Here is a 27,639-nt window from a genome sequence, read left to right as displayed (position 1 = left end):
TAATATATGTAACCTTTGTTTCCTTTTTATTTTTGATCAGGATCATTTTAAGAAACTTGTGCCCCGCGAATGTTTAGGGTCCATCTGGGCTGAACAACCAGATCGGGCATCAACCGTCTGGGCTATCGTTGCACAGTTCAATAACGTTAAGAATTGTGTCACCAGCACCATCATTCAGCCTCAGCAGCTAAAACCACGGCAGAGGGCTAAAATCATTGAGAAGTGGATTGATGTTGCCAAGGTACACTGTTCTTTTGTGATTTTTAATCTTTGTGACAGGTTAACGTCCTCACTGATTGAAACAACCATGGTGAAAGAGAGCAAGCAGTTCCTACTATGTGTTGATCTGTTGAGGATTTGAAAGCCTCTCGAATTGACGAGCAGAATTAGAATTGAATGCTTCATGGCAAATCCTAGTATTTGTAACTTCCATAGTGTTGGCTGCTAATAGTTCATGCCTCAGTTTACAGTTGCAGTGAAATATTAAAGTTTTCTTTCTCATCAAAAATATTTCTGTGGAGAAATAAAGTAAACTGATTTCAGATTTTTAGTCGCCCTTCAAAAACAAAGTTACTTATTAGGCATAACAGAATGTTGTTTGCCTCCCTTCCGAGCGGTGATCAGATTTATGATACATTATACATTTTATTCTCAGTTTTCTGCGTTCTGTATGCCCGCATGATGGCCCTTCAGTAACTTGCCTGGTTGTCTGTTTCTTATGTGTTTGCCAAAGGAATTTGTCTTTGCATTTTAATCAGCAATTGGGAAAAGGATGAGGAAGGGCTATCATACCTGATGTCAGGCTTGTCTTTGTCATCAATATGTGGCATTCCCACGAGTACATTTGGAAAGAATCAGGACAGGAACCTAGTAATTACCTAATTAAGTAAATTAAGTAATTTATTCTTATTCATTTTACCATCCAAAATGGCACTGGATCAGAGCAACAAAAGTGTATTATCATTGAATTTTCCCATATTCCTGTCACAATAAAATATTTACTCAATCGTAAGGTTGGGAATGAAGATTCATAATAATACCTTTGCCAGGTATTTGAGACAAGTCTGGTTTGGCTCTTGGCAACACTGCCTGCATTGATTTGGACTCATAAAGAATCTTAAGGCATTGATGTCTGTCTCCAGTTTTACAATCCAGAGAAATTCAACTGAATGGAGGCAGACACCCAGCCGTTGACATGGATACATGAGCTCCTGACAGGCTGTCCGTGCCGACCTAGAAACTGGTGCTGTCAAAGGCCATTCTGAAGAGGAATCGCCACCTTCCAGTGATCACTTGGCTGACTCTTCCGGTTGTCATTTGAGTTGACAATAGTTGATGAGGTGCCTCATCCATGTTGAAGTGTCCTCCGTCACTTACGTTTTACTGCAGCAGCCTTTTTTCCCTCAAGCCGGTATACTGTGGGCTTGAGATCTTACCTGCTGCACTTAATCAGATAAGGCATACATCTGATGATGCCAAGTGAGGCACCTCCACATAAAGCCAATATGACCTAATGACTCTCCCCCTCCCTGGCCTTCCTCCCGAAGCAGAAGTGGTTTTGAGAGCTGAGAACAAACAATTGCAAGCTTCCTACCCTCCTGCCCCTCGGCCCCTCCCAACAATTTTCAAATTTATGCTTGTGGAAGGGAGGTTTGATTTGTTCTATTTTTCTGCCAGCTTCCGTGGGGCAAGCAGATGAAGGACATTCACATGCTATCCTCACTACGATTAGTTAACTCAGTCTCAATGACATTATGATTCATAAAAGTAGACTCAATTTTCTGATTTGTACGCTTTCCTTGAATGATTATCTCATGCGTCAGGCAGATAATGTAATCTGTCATTCGTTTATCAGCTGAATACAATGGATATAACACAGATGATTACCCGTCTCCACCTCCCTACCTTCGCCACTTCCACACTCAGATGGCCGTGTCTCAATCCTATTCATTCGAAGCTTTCCTTTGGTGTCAGTAACCATGTCTAACCAGTCAAGCGTTGGTAGCGAGTGAACTGTCTCAAGGAAAAAAAAAATGAAGATCAAGTTTTAAGTTGCTAAGATTTGTGGAATTTTTGCCCCCACAAAGTCGGCTTGTTAATGCTGTTATTTTTGCAGCTCGCATCGTTCTGATAGAACATTTTAATGTCTGAGGTAATGGGTCATGGGGAGCTGGTGTTTTTCCCACAGAACTCATGTTTTATGTTCTCACAGGAATGTAGGATTTTGGGAAATTTTTCTTCAGTGTGTGCAATTACCTGTGCATTGCAAGCAAATAACGTCTTTGAGTTTCAGAAGACTTGGGCAGCCGTGTCAAAGTGAGTCATTTTTCTGAAAAAGCCGTGTCATTATTTTTAATAAATATGTGGTAGGAATTTGCAGGTTTCACCTCCAAGTTTACTTGCCCAAGTGATCTTCACACTCCAGATGTGTTGACAGGATTACCAGAGGCACTACAGTGCAATCCTAACAATTGGCTTATTGGCAGAATCTATAATTCTTTCACTAAGGAGTGAGGAGTTAATTTTCTACAGTGGAAAAAGAAAACTGTTTGACAGCTTAAAATATTGAACTATTGTGTTCCAAAACTGATCTGCTGTTGGATGTAACGTAAGACAGTTTCCTGTGGATGTGCTGTGACGGGGTGATATAAACTGGAGGTTTGTATAGGAACCTAAAATACAAAGAACACAATTATTTTAATCACCCAAGAAAGCAGTCTATACGTCTTCGAAGTGCACACTTGTAGTTTATACTCCTGTGCCGTAGACGATTTGATCATGTTTTTTTTCAGGCAGCTTGGAGGTGAAATCTCACTTGCTGTGATGAGATTTCCTAAAACTACTGCAATGAAGGGCTTTTGTGGCACAGTGGTAATATCCCCATCTCTGGGTTAAATAGTCTGGGTTCAAATTCTACCTGCCACAGAGATGTGTCAAAACATATCAGAACTGTTTCGTTAAAATAACTGTAATTGTTCGAAAAATGCTTCACTGCCCTTCACTGTTTGTATTACTTGCTTTTTTGTCAGATTCCATGTCAGCTGTTTGCAATCTTGACTCTATTCTGTCAGGAGTAATTTGTTTTATTCCCTTGACGAGGAGCACGAAGACAACATTTGAAGATCTTTCAAGTCTATTCTCCGAAGACGACAACATCATGACAAGTAGCCAGCGGAAAATGCAGGTCAGGGGTTGCATTTGGCCCAGTGCATCGATATTCAGTGTATTATAGGTATTTTCAAGCAAAATATCTACAATGAATTACATTGGTGTCTGAATGCATACAAATACTGTGAATCAATAATGCCACAAGGGATACGTGTATTACATGTGGATGGTCGAACTTGGCTCAAGTCTTCCAAAATCGTTCTGTCATGATGCAACCTTCACAGATTATCTTTCTCAGTGTTCGTTATCTTGGAAGTTTGAACACTTGAGCAATGTATGAAGCGGGATATATGTCAGTTTTCTTTTCTTTTGATTTGCATGCGTGGAGGGCCTCGTAATTAATAAAACATGAACAGCTTTAATTGGTTCTCGTAAGTGGTTTTGTTCAATTAGCATGTCTTCCTTTTATTGTTCTCTGCGGTAATAAATATTTACTACATAGGAACTGAGAGATAATCACATTGCTTTGTTTGTTGAGCATTTCAGACATCAACTATTTAGTTTCAACTAGCTTGGACCACAACTGACATTTCAAACGAACTTCAAAAACCTTCTCAAAAAGCATATTGTTTTCCCAAGTTTCTTGACATTCCTCCTCACTCTGCTTATCATGCTGCTTGCCCACTCATTTTGTTACTGAATTTTACAAAGTAACAAAATAATTTGTTAGTTATAAATATTTTGGTGTCACTTGACCAATCTAGTGTGTCCAGGACAGTAAGGAGGCAAGATGCAAGTTTTCTGTTTAATCATTCTTAGATTAAATCAAAGCATTTTTCAGCTGGTATTTGAAGAGGACGAAATGCAGCATTCATGTTGGGTTGTTAACAATTTGACAGACACTCCGTTTTTCATACTGCTTAAAGTTCTAGTTGCGGTTGATTATGCTTTTGCATTGCTGTCCATCTGTTTGCTCCAGAATTTCTACGGTGCTGCTGTCACACCTTGTTTATTATGTTTGCTATTGGCGCACAGTGCAGAATTCCAAATTATTTTTCCTATCTGGCTTGAATCTAAAAGTAGATTTGTTTTAATAATCAAAAACGTGTGTTGTGCAGGATGATTGTTTTTGTGGTGTAAATTTCTGTAAATATACACGGGAAAATCTGAGATCAAGATTGGACAGTTGTGTAACTTCCATAATGCTATCTCCCAGATTGTACAGTGAATGTTGATGCAAGGTTTGTTAATCTTTGAGCATATTACACAGATGTGCGATGGCAATATGGTTTTCTAAGCTTTATTCAGATGGGTGTGCCATTCGCAAGGCCACCATATCAACACTTACTGTCAATCCATAGTTGCCACTGAGTGTAGTGATTAGATACCACCTTGATATACCATAGCGTATTTGCTGAAAATACTCCCCCAAATGTCTGGTGAATTTCACCTGAGTGAGCCAGCAATCATAATTTTCACTGTTGTGTTTTTAAATCTCAGAAAATATAATTTTATATCTCATTTTTAATGCAGTTTGATGCAGCAGTTTCATGATGTTCAACAATTTGATTTGCACACTTGGATGGGAATCTGAAATAGTTCCCAAGTGATTGTTTTATGGGTTTAACATTGATACTAGTTTTGTGATAAATGATTCTGCGTGGGATAAATTGTAATATCACTTCCAAATATCATTGCCTGGCTATCACCTCTTGAGTTCGAATTGGCCAACTGTTGACATAAGGCTTTCGTGTTGTAAAATGTTTTTACAATAAAGGCTTGTGTTTTGAAATCTCTTCTGTTATCTCATTTGATATTTTGGGAGATACAGATTAGATGCAGTGAATGAATAGCTGGTTTTCTCTGTCCATTTTCAAGATGGAGCTTCAAAATTTGCCACCCTCAACAGCACCTTGAAAGAGAACGAAATACTGACACACAAAACACTGAAAGTAACAAAGAAGAAGGTAAATCATCCCTTTATGTTTAATATTGGAATGAAATGTTCTCAAGTTGAACCAGTTAATCTTTAAGCTTAACAAGTAAATCTGATTTATCTTTCCATCATGGTGTAGCTTTGTTATAACCATGCTGTAAAGCAGTTCTCCTGGTAACTAAAGGGAAGTTATCAGCATTGCTGCTACTTAAGCCATTTAACATGTTTGGTTATATGTTTGAAGCTATAACCAAGCTGCTTGTCGCGTATCTATCAATGTGTTGGGTTGTGGGTAGAATATTTCTACATTTAAGAGAAGTAAATCTGCGAGGCCAGGCAGGTATGCACAAACATTTCCCGTGGTCTGATGGATAAATACGACAGTCAATACAGTGTGGAGCTGAAGGAACACAGCAGGTCAGGCAGCATGAGAGGAGCAAGAAAATCAACGTGTCAGGTCAGGACCACACTGTATTGACTCTGACTCCAACATCTGCAGTTTTTGCTGTCTTTGAGAGATGGTTAGCACCCCTGGTGGTCCAGTGGTTAGGATTCGGCACTTTCACCGCTGCGGCCTGGGTTCGATTCCCGGTCAGTGAAGCACATCTTGGGGTGGCACAGTGGCTCACTGGTTAGCATTGCAGCCTCACAGTGCTGGGGACCCAGGTTCGATTCCAACCTGGGGTGACTGTCTGTGTGGAGTTTGCATATTCTCCCCGTGTGTGCATGGGTTTCCTCCCGGTGCTCTGGTTTCCTCCCACAGTCCAAAGATGTGCAGGCTAGGTGGGTTGGCCATGCTGAATTGCTGGTAGTGTTGAGGGGTCTGTGAGCTGTAGGGGACGGTTCTGGGTGGGATATTTCAAGTGGCGGTGTGAACTTGGTGAGCCAAAGGGCCTGCTTCTACACTGTAGGGAATGGAATTTAATCTCAATACAACATCTTGGCTCAAGCATTGAAATATGCCAATGCTCACAAAGGCAGAGATTCAGGTGCTCATCTGGTGTTTCCTTTTAGGATAGCGAAGGAAGAACTAAACCCAAGTTACACAATAACTCAGTTAGCCATCATGAATGAGGCAACATGACGAGAATTTTTGCAGCACTGCTCCTTGTGTCTGCGCTGGTCAAAAAGCATCCACCTATTCTAATCCCATTTTGTAGAACTTAGCCCATCGCCTTCTAGGTATTCTTCATCAACATGTTCTGACACATGATGACACTTGTCTGGCACAGGTGGAATTCAAACTCAGATTTCTGGCTCAGCGGGAGGGACGCTACCACTGAACCACAAGACCCCTTTATAGAGCTCTGATGAAGGGTCACCAGACCCAAAACATTAACACAGTTTTCTTCTTCACAAATGCTCCCAGACCTGCTGAGCTTTTCCAGCAACTTTGTTTTTCTACCCCTTTAAAGAATTTGCATTTATTGGTGTTTTTGTCAACCCATTCAGCCATGCTTATAACTCCGTTCTGAACGAGGTTGGACTGAACTGGGATCCCCTGCCTCAACGGTAGGTATCATACCTACACAATGCCGCAACCCCTACCCCCACCCAGGAGTTTGGTTTGCAATGGTGTTTGAAGAGTTCATCAAAATTGTTCTTCAATGTCTCAAGGGTTCCTGCCTGGACCACCCTTTTCGGCAGTGCATTCTAGAAACCCTCTGTCTCTGGGTGAAAAGTTTTTGAACAAATCCCTCGAAATACCCTGCTTGTTGTATTAAAACTGTAAGCCCTGATATTGATAGACAGAGAATAAAGTTTTTCCTAACGCTTACCCAAATCCCTCAGAACTCTTTAAACCTCATCCAGATTCCCCCTCAGTGTCTTTGTTGCATTGAAGATTGTCCCAGCTTATTTAGCCCCTCTCTACAACTGAAATGTTCCAGCCCGAGCTGTATTGGTCAATTGGAATCAAAATTAGCTTTTGGCAGGAAGTAAGCGTGACTTTTGAAGAACATTTCTGCAACTTGAAGCTTTCATTCGGCAGTGTACCACAGGGTACAGTGATAGTTCTTGCTGTGTGTTCTTCAATGCTCCAGACACAAAAGCTACACGTATGAACATCAGGTTCACAAATGACACAAGAATGGGAGGTGTGGTAAATAGCAAAATGCCTTAGTCTCTAGGCACACCGTGTTCTAACTGTGGCTCAACTAATGTTATTTACGTCTGTCATTACTCTTATATTCAGGCAAGTATCCAATATGGTGCGTTTACACCTGGTCCCCAGGTCCTCCTGCCTTCAAGAATATGCTTATGCGCACAGCAAGGTCCTCATGATTCTCTGTACTTTCTAAAACTTCCATTTAACCTGTCTTGTCCTGACTTATTTGTCCTCCCAAAACGCTTTGCCTCACCCTTTTCAGGATTGAATTCTATTTGCCTCTTTTCAGGGCTTCTAACCAGCCCATGTGTGTAATCCTGGAGACTAAGGCTTTTTGCTGTTTACCACATCTCCAATTCTTGTGTCACCTGTGAACCTGCTGTTCACACTTGTAGCTTTTGTGCCTTAAATTAATGTACACACAACAAGAACTACCACTTTACGCTGCGGTATGCTGCTTGGATGAAAGCTTCAAGTTGCAGAAATGCCCTTCAAAAATCACACATACTTCCAGTCGCAAAGTCAGTTTTGGTTCCAGTTTGCCAATTCTGGTGGATCTCCTAGGCTTTTAGCACCTTAGCATTCTGAGACCATGAAATGATTTCTTGGGGTCAGAAAGGTGTCCTATGAAAAGATATTGAGTCGAATTATATGCTTGAGTTTCGGAAAACAATGGTTAACCTTACTGAGTCAAACTTTTGGAAATCTGGTGTGATAAATTGTTTTCATCCTCAGGTAAAATTGCACAGTACTTAGAAAATTTCCAATCTCCAAATGATGAAGTTACACGAACATTGAGTTTGGTTGACAGTTCACAGATCAGGGATCAAACTCCGAACTTGCCTATCGTTTATAGATCTAACTTTGTATTCCACTGTATAACTGTGTCAAAAATTGAGTCCTAAATTTTGATTCTAAATAGATTTAGTTGCATGATAAATGGTATAAATTAGGCATGGAGTAGTATGTTTGGGAAATATGACAATGCGTTCACAATGGATGAAATAAATTCACCTCACTTTTCTAGGGTATAGTTCAGGGAATTGTACCATACCAGGGAACTTTCTTCACGGACTTAACAAAACTGGATTCGGCTTTCCCCAATTATCGTTTCGTAAGTCTGTTTTACAAGATTTGGATTCCTTATTTGCTGATAAGCACTATTGTTACAGTTTCATTGCAAGCTGCTCATAGCAATAAAAAAAACTAATGAGTGTGATTAACGATACTGATGAGAATAATTTGATGCTTTGTGTTGTGAATCAAACAATATGTAAATAAAGAAACATGCAAAAGGCTTTGCAGTTGATTGAATACAGGTTTAGTTTTTCTAAAGATTGGATAAAGTGGGCATCATTTTTATTTTGTACAGGTAAATTTGTTAGCTGGACGTCACTGCCTATTGTGCAGTTGAGCAGCTGAGAATAGCATCAGCTTGCTACTGATCTTGGTTCTGTGGGAGGAAACAGGAGCACCCAGAGGAAATCCATGCAGGCGATAGTTTCATCTTGTACTGCAGCATTCAGCAGGCAGTGTGAGAATATTAACATGATACAAAGTTCAATTCATTGTTTGTCACATGGTTTTGCTGACAAAACTGTAACTTGAGGTGCCATTTTAATCTAACCTATGAATAGAATAGGTTGCCATCAGAAGCAACTGACGCGGAATTTGCCAAACTGGGCCCTGTGGTGTAAAATCAGCTGGGATGCAAAATAGGCAACCAACGCTGTGTGACTCCACTTAATTAGCACAGAGTGTCATCTGTCAAATAGCGCATCATTTCTCATGGATGATGCTTCAAGTGTTTATTTCAACTGACCTGTTGAAAACTGGCATGCACTTTACAACTTAAAAGTGACATGTTATCAACGTTTGACTTTGAGAGTTCTGCCCCTCTTTACATGTCAAATCGTGACAACGTTCAACCAAGAAGCCAATGTGATTGAAAGAAAATTGTCCAGTAACCTAGAGGCACATGGCCCGTAAACTTTATGATGCCGCAACTTTGAAAAATTAACTCAACATGTTCACCCTCTGCCTTGGCATCAATTACGATAGACCAGCCACTTATTTTGTACTTTGCAGAATTTCTTTTGCTTGGATGAATGATCTTTCATAATGCTTCTTGCCTTCAGCCTTCATCAGCTTATGGTTCTGAGGTGAATCCCGAATACTTCTTTGAAAAAAAATCCATCATTGAACCGTGAATTTGTATTCTGAAACCATCCTGGATAATCTGTATTGAAATTTAACCTTGAAAAGTCACATAAATGTCATTTATTTCCAAAGCAGAAATATTTTTATGACATGATTTACCGTCTGGTTAGAATAAAGTTATTGATGCTGTTTAAAGTACCACTGAGTACGATATAGCAGTTGCACTTCTTGCAATTTTGAACTTTTGTTAACAGCTTGTTATTTATTTGTGTTCCTTCAGGAATATGAAATAATTTCGCATCTTAAATGCATGCAGTTTGCTTGGACATGTTGCATCCTTCGTCCAGACGAGAAGTTTCTGGACTTGTTCTTCATGCAACAATACTTAAGTAAGAATAACAAGTAAGTAACTGGTCTTGTAGGAATGTGCAGATAAAATATTTAAGGTTTGTCATTAAAATCTTCCACAATTTTAACTGCTGTTGAATGCGAGTGAGCCTGCCAATTTATTATCGTCTTCCTTTTCCTTGGTTTCAAAGTTGTGATCATGAATTCTGACATATCAGAATAAAGCCAGTTGCTCAATGAATCATTTCCATTGTGTTGTGTCAAAATGTGTTTTATTGGCGTATAATAGCACAGATTGTATTGCCGCTAAGCCAACGGGAACAGGAAAATGCAAAGACTTGATGAGTGACCAATTTTAGCAACACGTCCAAGACCTCGTGCTTTGGGTGCATCTACAAATCCAGATGTAAACTGTACTAGTTTTGAGATGTGTTTCTTTTCGTTTGAATTTCTTTTCAAATACATAATCCTATTACGAACACAAAATTAGCAATAAACCGACACAATTGGTCAGCATTTTTAAGTATTTTTAAATGGTTGCCTAAAAATATCATTTCCTCATCTAGAGATGGCCACAGTGCCTTTTTGAGTAATACAAGCAAAAATAAGCTCCAATTAAAAAATAATGACTTTGCCATTGGTGGGCCAGAGTTGATTAAGGATCAGATTTTAGAAAACTGAACTTGGTTTTTGTTTTGACAGAGCAGGCTTTGTAATATTTACATTAGTTGACAGCAGTTAGCTTCTTCATAAGTGGGTGGACAGAAGTTATTATTTAAAATAATCTGTGCTGCTTGGCCTGCTGTGTTCAGCGAGCTCCACACTTTGTTAGCTCCCTATTAAGCTCATCCTCAGGCTATGGATGAACATGTGTAACAAGCACCTGGCATTATCATCAATTCAAACACCGGTACAGTCAGTTTTGAGCCAACTTCAATCATGATATTTTTTGTAACAGGAAGTACAATATGTGACAGAGCCTCAGTTTGCGTGGATCATAAGTTGTATTTAAAGTTCTTTTTGACCTCTGGGACGGTTTGGCTGATTTTCGGACAGATTTTCTGAAAAGAATCAGCAACAGTAAGCCTTGCTCCCGTTGCTACTGGTCAAGAGAGCTACTCTTTCATTTCACTACCTCCTACACGTGACACGTGGTGTTTTAGTCACCTGCAGTGACTGATTCATGACCACTTTTATATTGTTTGCCCGATAATGTCTGTACATCACATGACAGTGTGGATGAGGCCCAGACGAACTTCTGCATCACTTTAAAACCTATTCTATTACCTTAGGCACTCAAAGTTTGATTCTCATTTTTTCCAATTCACTTTATTTCAAGCCTGGTCCTTGTTAATTTTTCTGCATCTGCTGTCGATGTTTGACCGTTTTGTTCAATTCCATGTGTTCTGCAAAAAGACTTGTTGGGTTATCTTCTTGGTAAAAAAAAATACCCAAAGGAACTGTGCATGCTGGCATTCAAAAACACACTCAGAAATTGCTGGAAAAATTCAGCAAGTCTGCCAGCATCTGTGGAAAGAAAACAGAGTTAACGTTTGGGACTGGTGACACTTCGTAAGACCTCTTATCATCTTGATCTGCTCTTCACATAACAGAAAAGATCGCTGTGCCGACAGTGAGAACATTTGCAGTTAAATCTGCTGTCATTCATTAGTCAAACTAATATTCATTGTACTCCTGCCTGAAAACGTGTCTTTTGCAAGCAAAATTATCATTCATGCAATTTCATTTCCATGTCAATGATTGATTTGCTATCAGTAATACGAATATTGAACAAAGGCATCTGTTTAAGTTTGAATGAATTTTGTCTGAAAATGTTTATCTGCCATCCTGCAGTTCCAGTATTTCCTCTGAACTGGAGAAACCAGCAAAGCCCAAAAAGAGCGTGTTTAAGCTCCTCAGCTGGTAAGTATCCCATGTTAAATGCAACAGATATCTCATGACTTCCTTTATTGTAGGGATGATTGGACAGACAGATAAGTACATCGGTTTCTTGACAAATGGTTTTGTTTGATATGGACTCATTATTGCTTCATGGGACTGAGATGTTTTTAGTCACTGATAAAGTTGATTAACTTGAGGCGAAGCAAGGAATAGTAGTGCTCTTCTCACCTTGTGAATGTGTCTATTGTAGACTGATTAATATAGATTCTTTGCTTTGACCGTGATTGTAGAATGTGGACCTGTGATGAGCTTGGTATTGCTGTCTCATGATTCTCATTTATTATCAGAAGTTTATACACCATGGCTAAATTTCACCTCATTGAATTTGTTTATGAGTGACAATTAAACAAAAAAGCTGTTACTGTGAAATGAATTTGCATATTTGTGGGCCGATAAAATGAAAACTGGCAATGATTAACAATTTTGAATGAAAATTCAGATCTATGTTCTACTTTGTGGGTCAGCAGGCAGCAAAAATAACTTGTGCTGAAAAATTATCGGCCATGCTTCTCAGACTTGAAATTCCACATGACAACTCAAATATATTGCCATGTAGAAGTTGACATGAAAGTATATGTTTGTGCTGTCGTGCATGCATAAGTAAAGACTTCAAACTTATTTTTTTCAGTAACTTTCCTGAGCTAGAGACATTATTTTATATTTCTGTACAATAGTCAAGGACTGAGCTGATCTCAGCAAAGTCATTTTTTTCCCCCACACACCCATGTAGAGTTTCGGAGGAAAGCCCATGCCTTGTTGGTGCATTGTGCCTTGCAGTGATGTGGACTATTTCATGTGACTGTTATATCGAAACCAAGAAAGAGAAGGGAAACACTTATTCACTTGCTGGAATATCTTCTCTTTACATGAGTGTAGATGTTCTCTGGATGTGATTTTAGTTTCCGGAGCTGAAATATGATTGTCAAAGTGGAGGCAATCAACAACGCTGCATTAGTTTGCAATCTCACATTTCAGCAGCCACCTGCTCTGCTCCCTGTATTATGTCATGCCTCATGTGCCAACAATCAGGATTTTCAGTGTGGGAAATTTTTGTCATGCCAGCTGCAGTACTCCTTTTGAGAGTTTTGGGAAATTTTCTGTGTTAAATGTGCAATCTGAATGCAAGGTTCTGAATAGAAATTCTAACTTTTGCAGTACCCATATCCTGAAGGCCACATTACGAGTTCACTATCCTACCTTTCAAAGTATTGTGCATAGTTTTCTATCACTTATCAATGGTGTTACTTTGTTTTAACTTTAATTATTAACAAATTTCTTCTTTCAGGAAGAAAGTATGTACGCCTTAGCATGTGGCCAGGTTGGGGTAAATTTTCTACTTTGTGGGTATTCAAGTCCACATTTTCCCTTTCGTAAGAACTAGGTTGATATCAGGTTGAATAACATTGTCATAAGTCCAGATTCTTGTGCCACTTGTATATGCAAAATGTTATCTCCCATCCGTATACTCCCTAACCATTAGAAAATGGAACAATATTCAACACTAATAATGCTCACTCTTGGTATTAGTGCGTCACTATTAATTTGTCACAGGCTGAATGTGGCACAATTCAAACTTCTGATACTCACAGCATCAACATACCTTCATTCTAGTTTAATTTGTTTGAAAGTTTGACAAGAATGTAATGACGTTTCAATATTTCTGATGTGTTCCCCTTCCATTATGCAAACTGTTTTCAAGGAGAGGTGTTAAAGCAAACAGCACACCAACTAAAAGCTCTCAGCAGCCGACATCCCCTGAGAGTGACGATTGTGAAGAAAGCATTGCTTCAGCCAGAATTTCGGGAGATTGCAGCAACTTTGAAATGCAAGAGCACAGCACTTCGCAAAATCCACCGGAAAAGGTAAGACAAGATGGCACTCACCACATAAAATAGGTTGTTCTCGGAGACTCTGGTCCGTCCAGATGCATTTACTTCTTTCTTTTCTGACTTTCTTCTGTGTTTCTTCCCTCTCTTATCCTATCCTTTCGAGAGGATGCAAGAGTACTCAGTGATAGCGCCCCAACCACTGGAGCTGGAAGACTGCCTGGCCAATCTACTTTACCTTTCTTTGAAGAGCTAATGGACTGTTAGCCATTTTGAGGTTTCAGCCAGACTGTAATCCTCAGTTTGAATGCAGCTTCATGAACCATCCTCATGATTGGCCGCTGCCAGCAATTTCCCATGGCAGGTCCCACTTGCCAAAGTTGGGTTACTTGGTTTCAGAACCAATGCAAGACAGCTATGCCATTCCCACCAAAATTCAACCTTTTGCCGTTTACTGAAGCATCTAATTCCAGAACAAATGTTATTTGCTCACGAAATGAAAGCTTTTTTTTCTGAGATGTGTAGATTTGCTTTGTTTTGCTTAGATATTTTATACAACTTTGAAAAATACATAAATAAAGCTATACATGTGATTTTTTAAAAAAATCATCACACGAACAATGAAAGTATTTCATCTTTAATCCTGAACATCATTTTTAATTTCTGCACAGTAAATTTTAGTGCATGGGGTATGACTGCAGCAGCTTGAAGTGCACTGTCACCAAAAGCAGTACTTTCGAGTCTGTTGGCTGTGCCTTGATCCAACAATTGCAATAAAGGAATTCAGCTCCCTGCACGCAGACCTCTTGACTGCATGTTTTGTTTTTCTTCTATCCTTGGCCTTTTAGCTATTGATTATTGTGTTGTCTGCTGAAGACCGTTGTATCGCGGGAGATTATCAAAGTTCATGGTTGATGTTTATTGAATATGTCCAGGGGGACTTGTCTCAGGGATATTTTAGCAATTTATTCTCCCAAGAATTGGGTTAAGCATTATTCGGTCAGGTTTGGGTGTTTTGGAGTGGTATTATTTTGTTTTAAAATACCCTCTGCCCTTTTATGGATTCTCCTGTTTAGTGTTGTGATTGCCTCTATATTAATAATAAACTAAGAGCTGCAGTGACTTGAATGATTTTGCTTCTAGTTTCTTTGGTTCTATGGCTCCATGTGTTTTGCTGTTGCTATCTCTGTCTTTCTTTCTGTCTGTGGTACTGTCCCACACATACTCTGACCTGCACAATACACTGTTTTGCCCATTCAGAGTCACTCACAATGTCATAAATGTGTGCCTTAACGTTACACAGTGTAGTTGGATTCAAGATTTCTGTGCATAGTGGGGTGAAACGGGCAGATAAATGTTGATGTAAGAATGTTCAATTGCTGAGTGAAAACTGAGGTTCCAAAGGGTTCATCTGACAAACTTAGAATTGAGGCACCAATTTAAATGGTCAAGTGAAATGACCACAATGTTATTGTGCTTCAGGAACCTAACTTGGTAATTTACCAGTGTGCTGTGTGATGAATTGTTGACATTAACTTAACAGCTAGTAAACACAAGTGGGAGCATAATTCCTCAGAAGTGGAACAATAAATATAACTGGGAAGAAGGAACTATCTCATATGCAACAATTGCCAAAAGTCTTCTCAAACAGAATAATTCTTCCACAGTCACTGAAATCCACAGACACCACCTCCCCAGGAGATTCACGCAATAGTGGTGTGCCATCAAATCCACAATGTGACATCGCGAAGTCTCGGAAGCGTGCTTGCTCAGGCAGGTTCGAGAGTACAACACGCCCCCGATACAACCAACAAAATGGGGAAAACTGCCTCATTCATGTGGGTTTTGAGCAAGACAAAGCAAAAGAATTTAAAACTATTTTGGTAAGTACCTGGATTGTTTTCTCTCGTCGTTTGTCTACGTATTCGTCGTTGATTCCTGTCAGTATCAACATAAAGGCGAGAGAATTTTTTATCCAAATTATTTGTTGCCATGCAGTCATATTCATTGTCTGCTTTCCACATTGCCAAAGCCTTTTTTTTGGTCTATGGGTGTGCTATGACCATCATTTCTATCCGGTTTTGCAATGCACTGGCAGTGTTTAGGTTTTAGGCCTGACTGCATTTCCCTTGTATTTCTCGTTTAAATGTCAATAGTAAGGTGCAGCACTCTGCTACCCCATTTTGGGAATGGGCTGATAACTATTGAAGAGAAAAGTCGCAAATTAACCCACGCCATTAACGGTGCAAAAAATCAGCAAGGAGGGACCAGATCTTTAGTTAGCTGGCCACAGGCACTTTGGTCCATCTGTCTACAAATCGAGTAATATTAGCAGAGACATTGAATAGTATTTCTTTCCTGTCTTTGACTCATGTGAAATTTAAAAGTCTGGAGCATGGAAGAAAGCACATCAAAAAGGGTTGGAGAAGTGTGCAAAATAGAAGAATTGCCAAACTGACTAGTTGAGTAAAGCCTAAGGAATGTTGGCCAAATTGGAAGGCATATAGATTATTTGTTTGGCTTGATCATTTATTTCATTTATTTTCCTTGGCTTCAGTTTTTGCTCGCACACTTGTGTGCTACTTTATCAAACATATTTTAGAACATCCAGTGCATCGCCAATGAATCACTAATATCAGTGATTAATTGTTTACAGTCTGCGCAAACAGAGTGGAAAAGATCTTAGTTATTCCAAAAAGATCAATTTACGGGATGTTAGTTAACATAACCTCTAATTGTGTAATATTTGACTCTACCACTTTGAGTTGTCGAGACATACAGCGCAAAATATCCCTTCTAACCTTTCCTATTTCAGTACTTATCCAAATGTCTTTTACCTATTGTTATTCTGCCTATACTTGACACCTCCTCAGGAAGTTATTTCCACAACTTTTGTGGTATTTTTCAAATTTGTTGTTCGTTAATGTATTTATTATGATCTTTGCTTTGCGTGGCTGGCAAATGTAATTTTTTTTAGCCATGAACTACGGTGCAATTAAAGTGAAATTAAGCATGAGTCTAGTCAACCAGAAAACATTGTGGTTCTCCAGGAGAAACAACAAATCAGCTCGTGCATTTCATCTTACAGGTCATTGCTCAAACTTGAGCTGAGAGACGTGATCGCCAAATATAAGATAGAATTAAACAAAAACAGACAATTTCTCCAAAAAATTGGTCTTTTCAATATCCTGCCCAACCAATATTATTCATGTGCAATGCACAATTGATTGAATGTGAAATATTTGCACTGTCTTCAAATCACAAATTGCTAAATATCTCAAACTGTAAAGCAATTTTATGAACCATTTTATACATATAAGCACAGCGTTAGGAAATTTCAGATTTCGTGAACAACCATTGAGCCATTTTCTGTGTTGACAATAAATGTTAAAAGCAGGCAAATGGTATTGGGGTTTTGGGTGGGAGGGGATGGAAGTGGCTTATTTAAATTACTACTTTCATTACTACTTACTGACTTCAAACTGACTGTGTAGGTAAACCTGAGCACTGGGATCTGTTGCTATTCACATTGCAGCATTTACTGATCACAGTCTATGGGTTATGGAGCATCGAAGGCATGTTTTACAATAACGGCCCTACCAGTTATTATTTTCTTCATGTAACTTTTACAGCTTTCAGTGTAATGTCCCAATTGGTCTTCTGAGTGAAAACAGCTATGTTTATCAACCGTTTGGAAATTGAGCTTTGACAAATTTCATTTGTTTGTGTGTGTGTGTCGAATGCATCAATGAAAAGTGAATATTGTTTTATTTAGGTGACTAACCAAGACCGGGTATCGGACACCTTCACGAAAGCAATGGCCGTGCTCGGATTTGAAACCGACCGTCCTCAGGATTATGATCTTGCACAGATCATAGAATCAAAGAAAGGTGAGCAGTGGAATTTGCGTCAATTTAATCTAAATCTGTTTCTGAATGACAAAACAACTGCAAGGGGATTGATATTTCCTACTGATTTCACCAAAATGCTGAAGATGTTTCAATTTGTATAATTGAACACATCCAACTATGTTCAGCAGGATTCAACTCTGATGAATGTAAAGCCAGTAAACAGCTAATATTTGTACCAAATAGAATTATTCGGTGTACCGAATTTCATCTGATTGCCCTAAAGCCAAAAAAATCTCCAAGAACTGCAAATACTGGAGAGCAGAAAGTGCAGGAAAAGCACAGCAGGTGTGGCAGCACTTGTAGAGAGAAATCAGAGTGAATGTTTTGGGTCCAGCAGCCCTTCTTCAGAACCACTTAACATCGAACATAGAACAGTACAGCACAGGTACAGGCCTTTTGGCCCACGATGTTGTGCCGAGCTATTATCCCACTATGATCAATCTATTCTGCACGCTGTACTTTTTACTGTCCTCTATGGGCCTATCCAAGGGTCGCTTCAAAGTCTCAAAAGTATCTCACTCCACTATCACTGCCAGCAGCGCATTCCACATGCCCACCACTCTTAAAGCCATATTGAGTGAAGGTTACACATCTGGAGTTGGTTGTGGCAATGAGCCCTGAATTATTCACATTGATATAACATTGTTCTGCTTTGTTCAGTCTTATTCTAACTGGTTATTCCAAAAGAAATGCTTCCTGTTGCTGAACTTAATCTTTTTCCCCTCCTTTTGCCCCATGGCTGAGAGACAAGAAATATGGGTGCAGTCACTGCAGCCAAATTGCTAATCTGCAGCAACCCTCCCCCGACCATTTCCTGGTGAAAAGTAGAAATGAGGACTCAGAGGTTTCATTCTGCTGTGGTCCCAATGCGTCTGCAGCATGCAATTCCTGTCAATTTTCTGAGAAAAGAAAAATCAATCCACTGGCTGCAAGTGTCACTGACAAAGCTGGCTTTTATTGTGCACCTATCATTGCCCTCAGAAAATGGTCATACGCTGGATCACTGACTTGTGTTTATTTTCGGTGTCCCCAGCGGTGTTAGCTTCAAGATTCCGATTCAATGCTAAAGGAAATGATTGCTTTTCTCAGTGTTTTTGCATTGATCACACTGCAACTTTCTGTGTTTGATGCAGAAGTGACCATGTAGCTGCTGGATCATTCATGAACCATTTGGGGTTTTGCATTGTTGTTCAGCAAGGAGAATCTGACATCTTTACCTGGGCTATTGTGTGCTTGGCTGACTCTTCAGTGGCCTCCGATGTGGCCGAACAAAGCTACTCGATTGTACAAACTGTCATGAAGAAGGCATGTGCCATCAGGCGTCTAGGGATATGAAATGAATTTGAGTCTTGACCAACAACGCTGACCCTGAGAAAGTGTCTAAAATATAATGATTTTCAGTCATTGATTTTACCTCAGGATGGTATAACTCCAAAATGTTCTTTTGTGTTTTGTAATATGCTTTGAATCCTTGCAATAAATTAGTTCTGCTCCTCACAGCCATTAATATTTCTATGTCCAGCAAGCAGTTGGGCCTGTGTACAATCAATATTATGAAAGCACATGTGAATAATAATGTGCTTTTCCTCTGTTTTTTCAGTGCTCGTACTTCCCGGTAATGCAAACGTATTACGCAATGAATAAGAGCGTAAATTATAATTTCATCCTGTAGTATCGGTACACATATAGGCCTCCGAGCATGACGATACCCAGTTTCACCAGAAGAAGATCTTGGTGTCTCTGGACGTTTTAGCTGTAAGGAACACACTGTTTCATATGACTCTATTGTATCTAAAACCTCTGTTTAGTGTTCAAAGCCCTGCAATATCTGAATAAATGACCTTGGCAGTATTCTACTTTAAATTATAGGGCAATTTGAAAAACAGTGATTGCCTTCAGACAACCTGGACAACGTGAACTTTGGATTTTTGTGTGAAATGCTTCTCTCTGCCTTTTATATCATTTCGCACAACAGCTAATATCAGTCAAAGGCTGGATAATTGAATCCTGCAACCAGTCTTCCATAAACGTCACAAACATGTTTCGAGTGGTTGGTTTTGAAAAGCAATCTGTGAGTGAGAGTCAGCATGAGACTGTGTGTGAGTGAGACTGTGAGTTTGTGTGAGTGAGAATGTGTGAGTGTGTGGGTGAGTGACATTGTGTGAAGTCAGTGAGATTGTGACTGAGACTGAGTGTGTGAGTGAGACTGTGAGAATGACAGCATCAGAGTAGGCTGTGAGTGAGACTGCGAGTGAGAGTGAGACTGTCGGAGAGAGACATGGAGTTTGTAGGTGAGTGAGATATGTGTTTGTCGGAGTGAGACTGTGTAAGTGTGTGTCTGAGAGTGAGACTGTGTGAAGTCAGTGAGATTAAGAGTGAAAACATATGTGTGACAAAGAACGCGTGTGTGAGTGAGTCGGAGTGAGACTGTGTATGAGTGAGACTGAGAGTGAGACTGTGAGAGTGTGAGTCAGACCATGAGTGTGAGTGAGACTGTGTGAAGTCAGTGAGAGAGTGAGTGTGACTGTGTGCATTCAGATTGAGACTGTGTGAGTGTGTGTGTTTGTGTGTGTGAGACTGTGAGAGAGAGAGAGTCAGTGAGATTGTGCATGAGAGACTAGGAATTTGTATGTGAATGAAAGTGCATTTCTGTGAGTGAGACTGTGTGAGTCTCTATGTGAGAGTCAGATTGAGTGAAGTCAGAGTGAGTCAGTAGAGTGTGGAGCTGAACGAAGCTCACAGGTCAGGCAACATAAGAGGACAGGAGAGTCGACCCTTCCTCACGACTAGGGAGGGAGAAGGGACCCGGAAAGTAAAGAGAGGGCGTTGGGGTGGGGCTGGGGAAAGTTAGGTGCGATACTGATAGGTGAGTGCAGCGAGGGGTAGTGGGGACTGGTCAGTGGGAAGGGCAGAGCAATACGTGGGAGAGAAGATGGACAGGCTGTGTCAGGTCAAGGAGGCAGGCATGAGATGGAGGGTTGGACATGGGATGAGGCAGGGTGGTAGAGAGATTTTAAAACTGGTGAATTCCATGTTTAGGCCACAGGGCTATAAGCTCCTGATGTGGAATATGAGGTGCTGCTCCTCCAGTTTGCGGGTGGCATCATTGTGACATCGGAGGAGGCCCAGGATGGAGATGTCATCCAGGGAGTGGGAGGTGGAGTTAAAATGCTTTGAAACTAGGAGCTGTTGCATTTGTTATGAACAGAGGGCAGGTGCTCCATGAATTGGTGTCCGAGTCTGTGCTTGGTTTCACTGATGTTGAGGTCACCATGTTGGGAGCAGTGGATACAGTAGACCAGGTTGTAGGATGTACAGGTGAACCCCAATTGGACATGAAGGGGCAGGCGTAGGGTCAGGGTAGCACCTCCTGCAGTTGCAGAGGAATAGGCTGCAGGTGGTGGGGTTAGAACATAAAACATAGAACACTATAGTGCAGTACAGGCCGTTCAGCCCTCGATGTTGCGCCGACCTGTGAAACCAAACTGAAGCCCATCTAACCTGCACTATTCCACTATTATCTATATGTTTATCCAACAACCATTTAAATGCCCTTAAACTTGACAAGGCTAGTACTGTTGCAGGCAGGGCATTTCATGCCCTTACTCCTCTCTGAGTAAAGAATCTAGCTCTGATATCTGACCTCTATCCATCAGCCCTCAATTTAAAGCAATGCCCCCTCGTGCGAGCTATCTCCATCCGAGGAAAAAGGCTCTCACCGTCCACCATATCTAATCCTCTAATCGTCTTGTATGTCTCTATTAGGTCACCTCTTAAACTTCTTCGCTCCAACAAAAACAGCCTCAAGTCCCTCAGCCTTTCCTCATAAAGACCTTTGCTCCCTACCAGGCAACATCCTGGTGAATCTCCTCTGCACCCTTTCTAATGCTTCCACATCCTTCCTAATAATGCGGCGACCAGAACTGTGTGCAATAGCCCAAATGTGGTCGCACCAGAGATTTGTACAGCTGCAACATGACCTCATGGCTCCGAAACTCAATCTCTCTACCAATAAAACCTAAGGCACCGTATGCCTTCTTAACCAACCTATCAACCTGGGTGGCAACCTTCAGGGATCTATGTCCATGGACACCAAGATCTCTCTGCTCATCCACACTACCAAGACTCTTACCATTAGCCCACTACTCTGTATTCCTGTTACTCCTTCCAAAGTGAATCACCTCACAGTTTTCTACATTCAAGTCCATTTGCCAACTCTCAGCCCAGCTCTGCAGCACATCTATGTCCCTCTGTAACCTGCAACATCCTTACGCATTATCCACAACTCCACCGACTTTTGTCTCATCTGCAAATTTACGAACCCATCCCTCATCCAGGTCATTTATGAAAAAGACAAACAACAGTGGCCCCAAAATGGGAAGTGTGGAGCAGATGAGGGCATCACAGAGTGTGCGATCGCTACAAAAGACAGACTATCGTGGTGGATAAAATATCTCCATTGTTGCGGTCAGATCGCACATGGCGATAGTGGCGGAGACTGATACGCTGCATGTGGAGGTTGGTGGATTGGTCTGTGAAGACCAGGGGTCTCTGTCCTTATTATTATTGAGGGGAGGTGGTTTGAGGAGAGAAATGCAAGAGATGCAGGTGAAGGAGTTTTCAATCAATGGAGGGGTGTAGTTGTGATGCTTGGCATTGGACTAAGCCCTGGATGGACGTCTCACCCAGGAAGTGGGAGCGAGAAATGGTTGGCATTTGGAAGGTGTTGTTGTTTGTCATGTACAGAGCACCGATGTTCCTTGAATCAGTGCCCGAGTCTGCACTTGGTCTCACCGTTGCAGAGGAGGTAAGATCGGGAGCAGCAGAGACAGTAGACCAGGTTAAAGGATGTACAAGTGAATCCCAGTCAGATTTGGAAAGTTTGCCTTTGGCCTTGGATGGAGGTGAATGGGGGAAGTGTAGGGGAGGGTGTAGCGCCTCCTGTGGTTGCGGGGAAAGGTGCCAGGGCTTGGTGGTGGTGTAAATGGAGAGTTTGGAGCCGACGATGGAGTCGCGGGCTGAGCAGTCCCTACGAAAGGCAAAAAGGGGTGGGGAGTAAAATATCTCTTTGGTGGTGGGATCGAATTGTAGCTGTCAGAAGTGGTGGAGAATGGTACACTGGGTGCGGAGATTGGAGGGGTGGTATGTGAGAACCGGGGCACTCTGTCCTTATTTTTATTGCGGGGAGGTGTTTTGAGAGCAGAAGTATGGGAAATACAAAATCTGTGGTTGAAGGCATGTTGGATCAACAGAGTGGGAATTTGCATTTGTTGAAGTATAATTCCTACTTCAAGGACTGCAACAACCTGCCTCTGTTGATTCAAAACACCTTCAACTGCATCTGTTGCATTTTCCACACTTTTGCCCTCAAACCTGTCACCCCAGCTAAAATAAAGACATAATCCCCCTGGTCCTCATATACCACCCCACCAACATCCACATCCAGCGTATCATTCTCTGCTACTTCCACCACAGTGATGCCACACACAAACTGGAGGAACAAGACCTCATATTCCACCTCACAAGCCCAGAGCCCAATGGTGTGAACACAGAAGTCACCAGTCTCAAACCTCCCCAACCCTGGCCTCATCCCATGTCCAACCCTCCCTCTCATCCCCACCTCCTTCACCTGACACAACCTGTCCATTTGCTCTCCCACCTATCCGCACCACCCTTCCCATTGACCAATCCCCACTACCCCTAACTGCATCCTCCTATCACCATCCCACCTACCTTCCTCCAACCCCACCCCTACTCCCTCTATTTCCCAGCTCCCTTCCACCTCCCCAGTCCTGATGAAGGTTCCCAACCCAAAATGTTGACTCTCCTGCTCCTCTGTTACAGCCCGGCCTGCTGTGTTCCTCCAGCTGCATACTGTGTAATCTCTGACCGCAGCACCTGAGTGAGATTGTGTGAGTGAGACCGTGTGTGTGAGTGAGAACGTGAGTGTGAGTGAGAATGTGTGAGAGTGAAGGTCACAGAGAGGCTGTGTGTGAATGAAATTGTGAGGTTGTGTGTGTGAGACTGAGACTGGATGAGACTGTGCTTGTGAAATTGTGGGATGTCAGAGTGAGTTCATATGTGTGAGTGAAACTGAGTGTGAGTGTGGGTGTGTGAAGTATGAGTGCGACTGACTGAGAGTGTGTGTGAGAGACCGAGAGAGAAATTGTGTGAGTGAGACTGTGGATGAGTGAGACTGTGTGAGAGAGGCTATATGGAAGTGTGAGTCTGTGAGAGATTGTCTGGATGTGACTCTGTGTGAGAAAGTCTGTGTGTCTAAGTGTGAGACTGTGAATGAAACAGTGAGAGAGTAAGAGTGAGAGAGAGTCTGTGAGAGGATATACATTTTTAAAGTTCAAGCCATTTTGGGGAAAACGAAACAAACTCACTAACCATTTATCCAAACCATTGGTGCAGTGATGAGCACTTAGCTGAAATGTGTGGCTCGGTCTTCAGTGTCTTCAGCCCACAAATCTTTGTTTGTTGAGTCGTTTTAAATATTCTGGATTTCTAAAAATAAAACGTTGATTTTTTTTGACAAAGGACAACTACAAGAATTAATAGATTGTTTATTATTGCCAGTGACATTACATGCGTTTCAGATTCAAATTTTATGTTATTTAATGTTCAGATTTGTAATAAATTTATTTTGAATTGTTATATTGTGAGATGTGTGTGTGTATGTGTGTAAAAGGGGCTGAAAGGTATTTAAAGGATGCACAGGGGACCAGACCAGCAGGTAACTTTAGGCCAAACATTTAATGTTGAAAAAGTATTGGGATCAATCATTAAGGAAATAATAACAGTGCATTTGGAAGATCGTACTCAACTTAAACAGAGTCATCAAGGCTCCATGAAAGAGAAATCATCTCTGACTCTTATTTTTTTAAAGATTGCTCAACCAGAGCAATTAGGGAGGAGCCAGGACATGTGTTGTATTTGGACTTTGTTATTTAATGTTCAGATTTGTAATAAATTTATTTTGAATTGTTATACTGTGAGATGTGTGTGTGTGTAAAAGAATATATATTTGTAAAGGGCAAACCATTTTGGGGATGAAAGGTATTTAAAAGATGCACAGGGGACCAGATCACCGAAGACGTGAATACTGTGATAAACTTTTTGTTCCTTGTTTGCCTGCTTATGTTCCATTACTCAGAACTGTCATGGTTTCTTGTGGGTCTTAGTGGTTAACAGCCGAATCTGACATTCACTCATTGACCTTTTCATCTTAATGCAATCACATTGTCAGGTGCTTTTCAAACGGACCGAAAACAAAAATCCATTCAAAGGAGCAAAATGCCAAGAATATTTGAACAGTATTTGAGTCTCTATCAAATCACACTTGCAGTATGTATAAATTATACCAGGAACAGCACGTACTGAAGGACTGTAACATTTCTAGCAGACATGTCTTCCACAGGCAATGTTCGATTCTCCTTCCCCAATGTGAATCTGTGTGTCAATGAGCTCTGGTGAGGAGGAGGTTTAGGGAGGTCACCACCCTGATGTTTGAGAGATCTTATGTATTTTCTTTCCTCCTCCTCCTTCTCCTGTAAATTGTTTGGTGCCCTATAGAGGATTCAACAATTAGATACTTACACAGAACCACTCAATACTAAAATTGTTCAACATCTCGGCTATGCCAACAATACCATGCACAGGTGTAGGAAATCATCTGAGTTCTTTGTCTAATTTTGTTCCGAAAGACAGTGTTTAGTAAATATTTTTAATATTCTCACATTTGTTTTCAATAAAAAAATTAAATAGCAATCTTTTGTTTCATTCTTTTGAAGTAGAAAGAAAATACAGTGCTCATAGAAGTGTTAGTATGTTTTGTATCTAACTAGTGCTGCTTCACTATCCATAACCTGCCCCCAGCAATTTATGCGTTGAGAGCTCACCTCCAGGAACCACGTATCTGGGGTAATTGACGGCCATAATCCGAGAAAGGAAGGCAGGTAGCTTGGTACCACACAGGAAATATCTTTTGGGAGTCAGGTGATAGAGAAACTGCTTGACCAAATAATGGCTCTGCCAGGATTGGAACAGTTTGTTCGAACTATGTGGGAAAGGTGCCACCAGTCAAAAAGGCCTCTAATATCCATCTACTCACTTAACCCACTGACTCCATGCCATTCATGAAATGCAACCTTCAGTACAAAGACCACATTGCTCGTGACATACTTTCAAAGACTTTCTGCCCAGGACTGTTGAATAATGGCATTTGCAATGATTGTGTCATCAGTGCTGTGGGGCACCGAGTGCTGGCACAAGCATTGGTAGTACAGATAAAAGGTGTAGCTCCAGGAAAAGTGGACGCACTGTTGTCGTTTTCCAAATCTTTGGATTCTGGGGAAGTACCTGGAAAACTGCCAATGTGACCCCGTCCCCACTATTCAAAAAGAGAGGGTGGCGAAAGGCAGGTAACTTTAGGCCAAACATTTAATGTTGAAAAAGTATTGGGATCAATCATTAAGGAAATAATAACAGTGCATTTGGAACATAGTACTCTACTTAAACAGAGTCATCATGGCTCCATGAAAGAGAAATCATGCCTGACTCTTAATTTTTTGAAGATTGCTCAACTAGAGCAATTAGGGAGGAGCCAGTACATGTGTTGTATTTGGACTTTGAGTCAGCGTTCAACAAGGTACCTCACAAAAGGTGAAGTCTTCAGATAAAAGTCCATGGTGTTAGAGGTGACATGTTAACATGGATGGAGAATTGGCTAACAGGCAGGAAATAGTGAACAGTGATTGGAGGTTCGTTTTCAACTTGGTGACCTGTGGCCAGTGGATTTTCACAGGGATCAGTGCTGGGACCACAACTGTTCCAACATACATAAATGACTTAGAGCAAGGAAATATAATGACCGGGGCAGAATTTGCAGAAAAAAAAATGTGAAAAGGCTGGTTGTGAGAGGGACACAAAGAGTTCACAAAGAGATATTGACACCTGAGCAGACAAAAAGCCATTGGAATTTAATGTGAGAAAGTACAATGTTGTTAATTTTGGAAGGACAAATGTCAGACTAGGGATGTCTTACAGCAACTGTCCTAAGTGCTGGTGAGACCACATTTTCACTATGTCAGCAGTTTTTGTCCCCTTATTTTAAAAATATCATTTTACTGGAGGCAGCACAAAGAAGATTCACTCGATGATCTCCAGTGCGGTGGGATTACCTTCTGAGCAAAGGCTGAATGGATTGAGACTCTATTGTCTGGAATATAGAAAGATGTGATCTTGTTGAATTGTACAGGATGCTTTAGAGGCTCGACAGGCTAAATGTTGAAAGGATGTTTCCTTCATGGGAGAGTCTAGGACCAGAGGGTATAGTTTCCAAATAAAGGGTGCTAATTTTGAATTGAATCTTAGCATTGACTTTATTGTCATGTGTACTCACATGTCACATCTTGGGCCAACTTATGTATAGAGGTACCCAGGTTAAGATTCTGAAGTACAAATTGTTGGTCAGGAAAATATTTTTTAAAAAAAGAAAACATCCAGCATTATAGATCATCGGAATCAATTAGAACAATAAATAAAGAGCAGGATTATAGATCATAGGAATCAATTGGAAAAATAAAGAAAAAGTTCACCATGATAGATCATAGAAACAAATTTTAAAATGCAAACAAAAAGTTCAGAATGTCAGTTCTTGTAACCCAGTTCATGCTGGCACCTAACCTCCAGTCTGAGCCTCAACACCCAAACGTGTCAGGCTTCACTTTGAGTCTCTCGAGGACACTGCTTTGGAATCACCTCAAGGCCAGAAGAACATGCTGAGAGCACGTCAGCTGATGGATAACTTCACTAGGCCTGCACTGAAGCTGGGCATTCTGGACATCACCAAGAAGAAAGAAGCAAAAAAAAGGAGGAAGCAATAGGAAAGAAATGGACAGAGTAGACAGATCCCACTCCTCAGCCTAAAACTGGCGAGAGGAGGAATGTATTCTGATGTTTAAGGGTCTCTGGTACTCATGGAGTCATAGAGCTGTACAGCACAGAAACAGACCCTTTGGTCCAATTGTCCACGCTGGCCAAACTCCCTAAACTGATCTGGTCCAATTTGTCAGCATTTGGCCCATGACCCTCTGAACCCTTTCTATTTGTATCCCCATCCAGATTCCTTTTAAATGTTATTGTACCTACTTCCACCACTTCTTCTGACAGCTTGTTCGATACATGCACCACCTTCTGTGTGAAAACATTGCCCCTGAGGACCCTTTCAAAACCTTCTCCTCTCACCCTCAACCTATGCACTCTCGTATTCAACTG

At 40.9% G+C, this 27,639-nt stretch overlaps 1 protein-coding gene across 1 annotated transcript; it reads left to right on the top strand.

The window, feature by feature from the left end:
- The first annotated feature begins 93 nt into the window (after positions 1-93).
- LOC125450198 (ral guanine nucleotide dissociation stimulator-like) lies at positions 94-18,734 on the top strand. Its single transcript, XM_048526212.2, has 10 exons — positions 94-241; positions 3,030-3,184; positions 4,940-5,075; positions 8,179-8,265; positions 9,592-9,713; positions 11,514-11,582; positions 13,321-13,483; positions 15,115-15,330; positions 17,223-17,337; positions 18,492-18,734. Exons 5-10 carry the CDS (start codon positions 9,622-9,624, stop codon positions 18,503-18,505), a joined length of 669 nt encoding a protein of 222 aa, XP_048382169.2. The 5' UTR covers positions 94-241; positions 3,030-3,184; positions 4,940-5,075; positions 8,179-8,265; positions 9,592-9,621; the 3' UTR covers positions 18,506-18,734.
- Positions 18,735-27,639: the final 8,905 nt, after the last annotated feature.

This window comes from Stegostoma tigrinum, chromosome 8 (assembly GCF_030684315.1).
Source record: "Stegostoma tigrinum isolate sSteTig4 chromosome 8, sSteTig4.hap1, whole genome shotgun sequence".
In the NCBI taxonomy this organism is placed as follows: Eukaryota; Metazoa; Chordata; class Chondrichthyes; order Orectolobiformes; family Stegostomatidae; genus Stegostoma; species Stegostoma tigrinum.
Note: the sequence above shows the minus strand (reverse complement) of the source record. Positions and strands in the feature narration are given on the sequence as shown.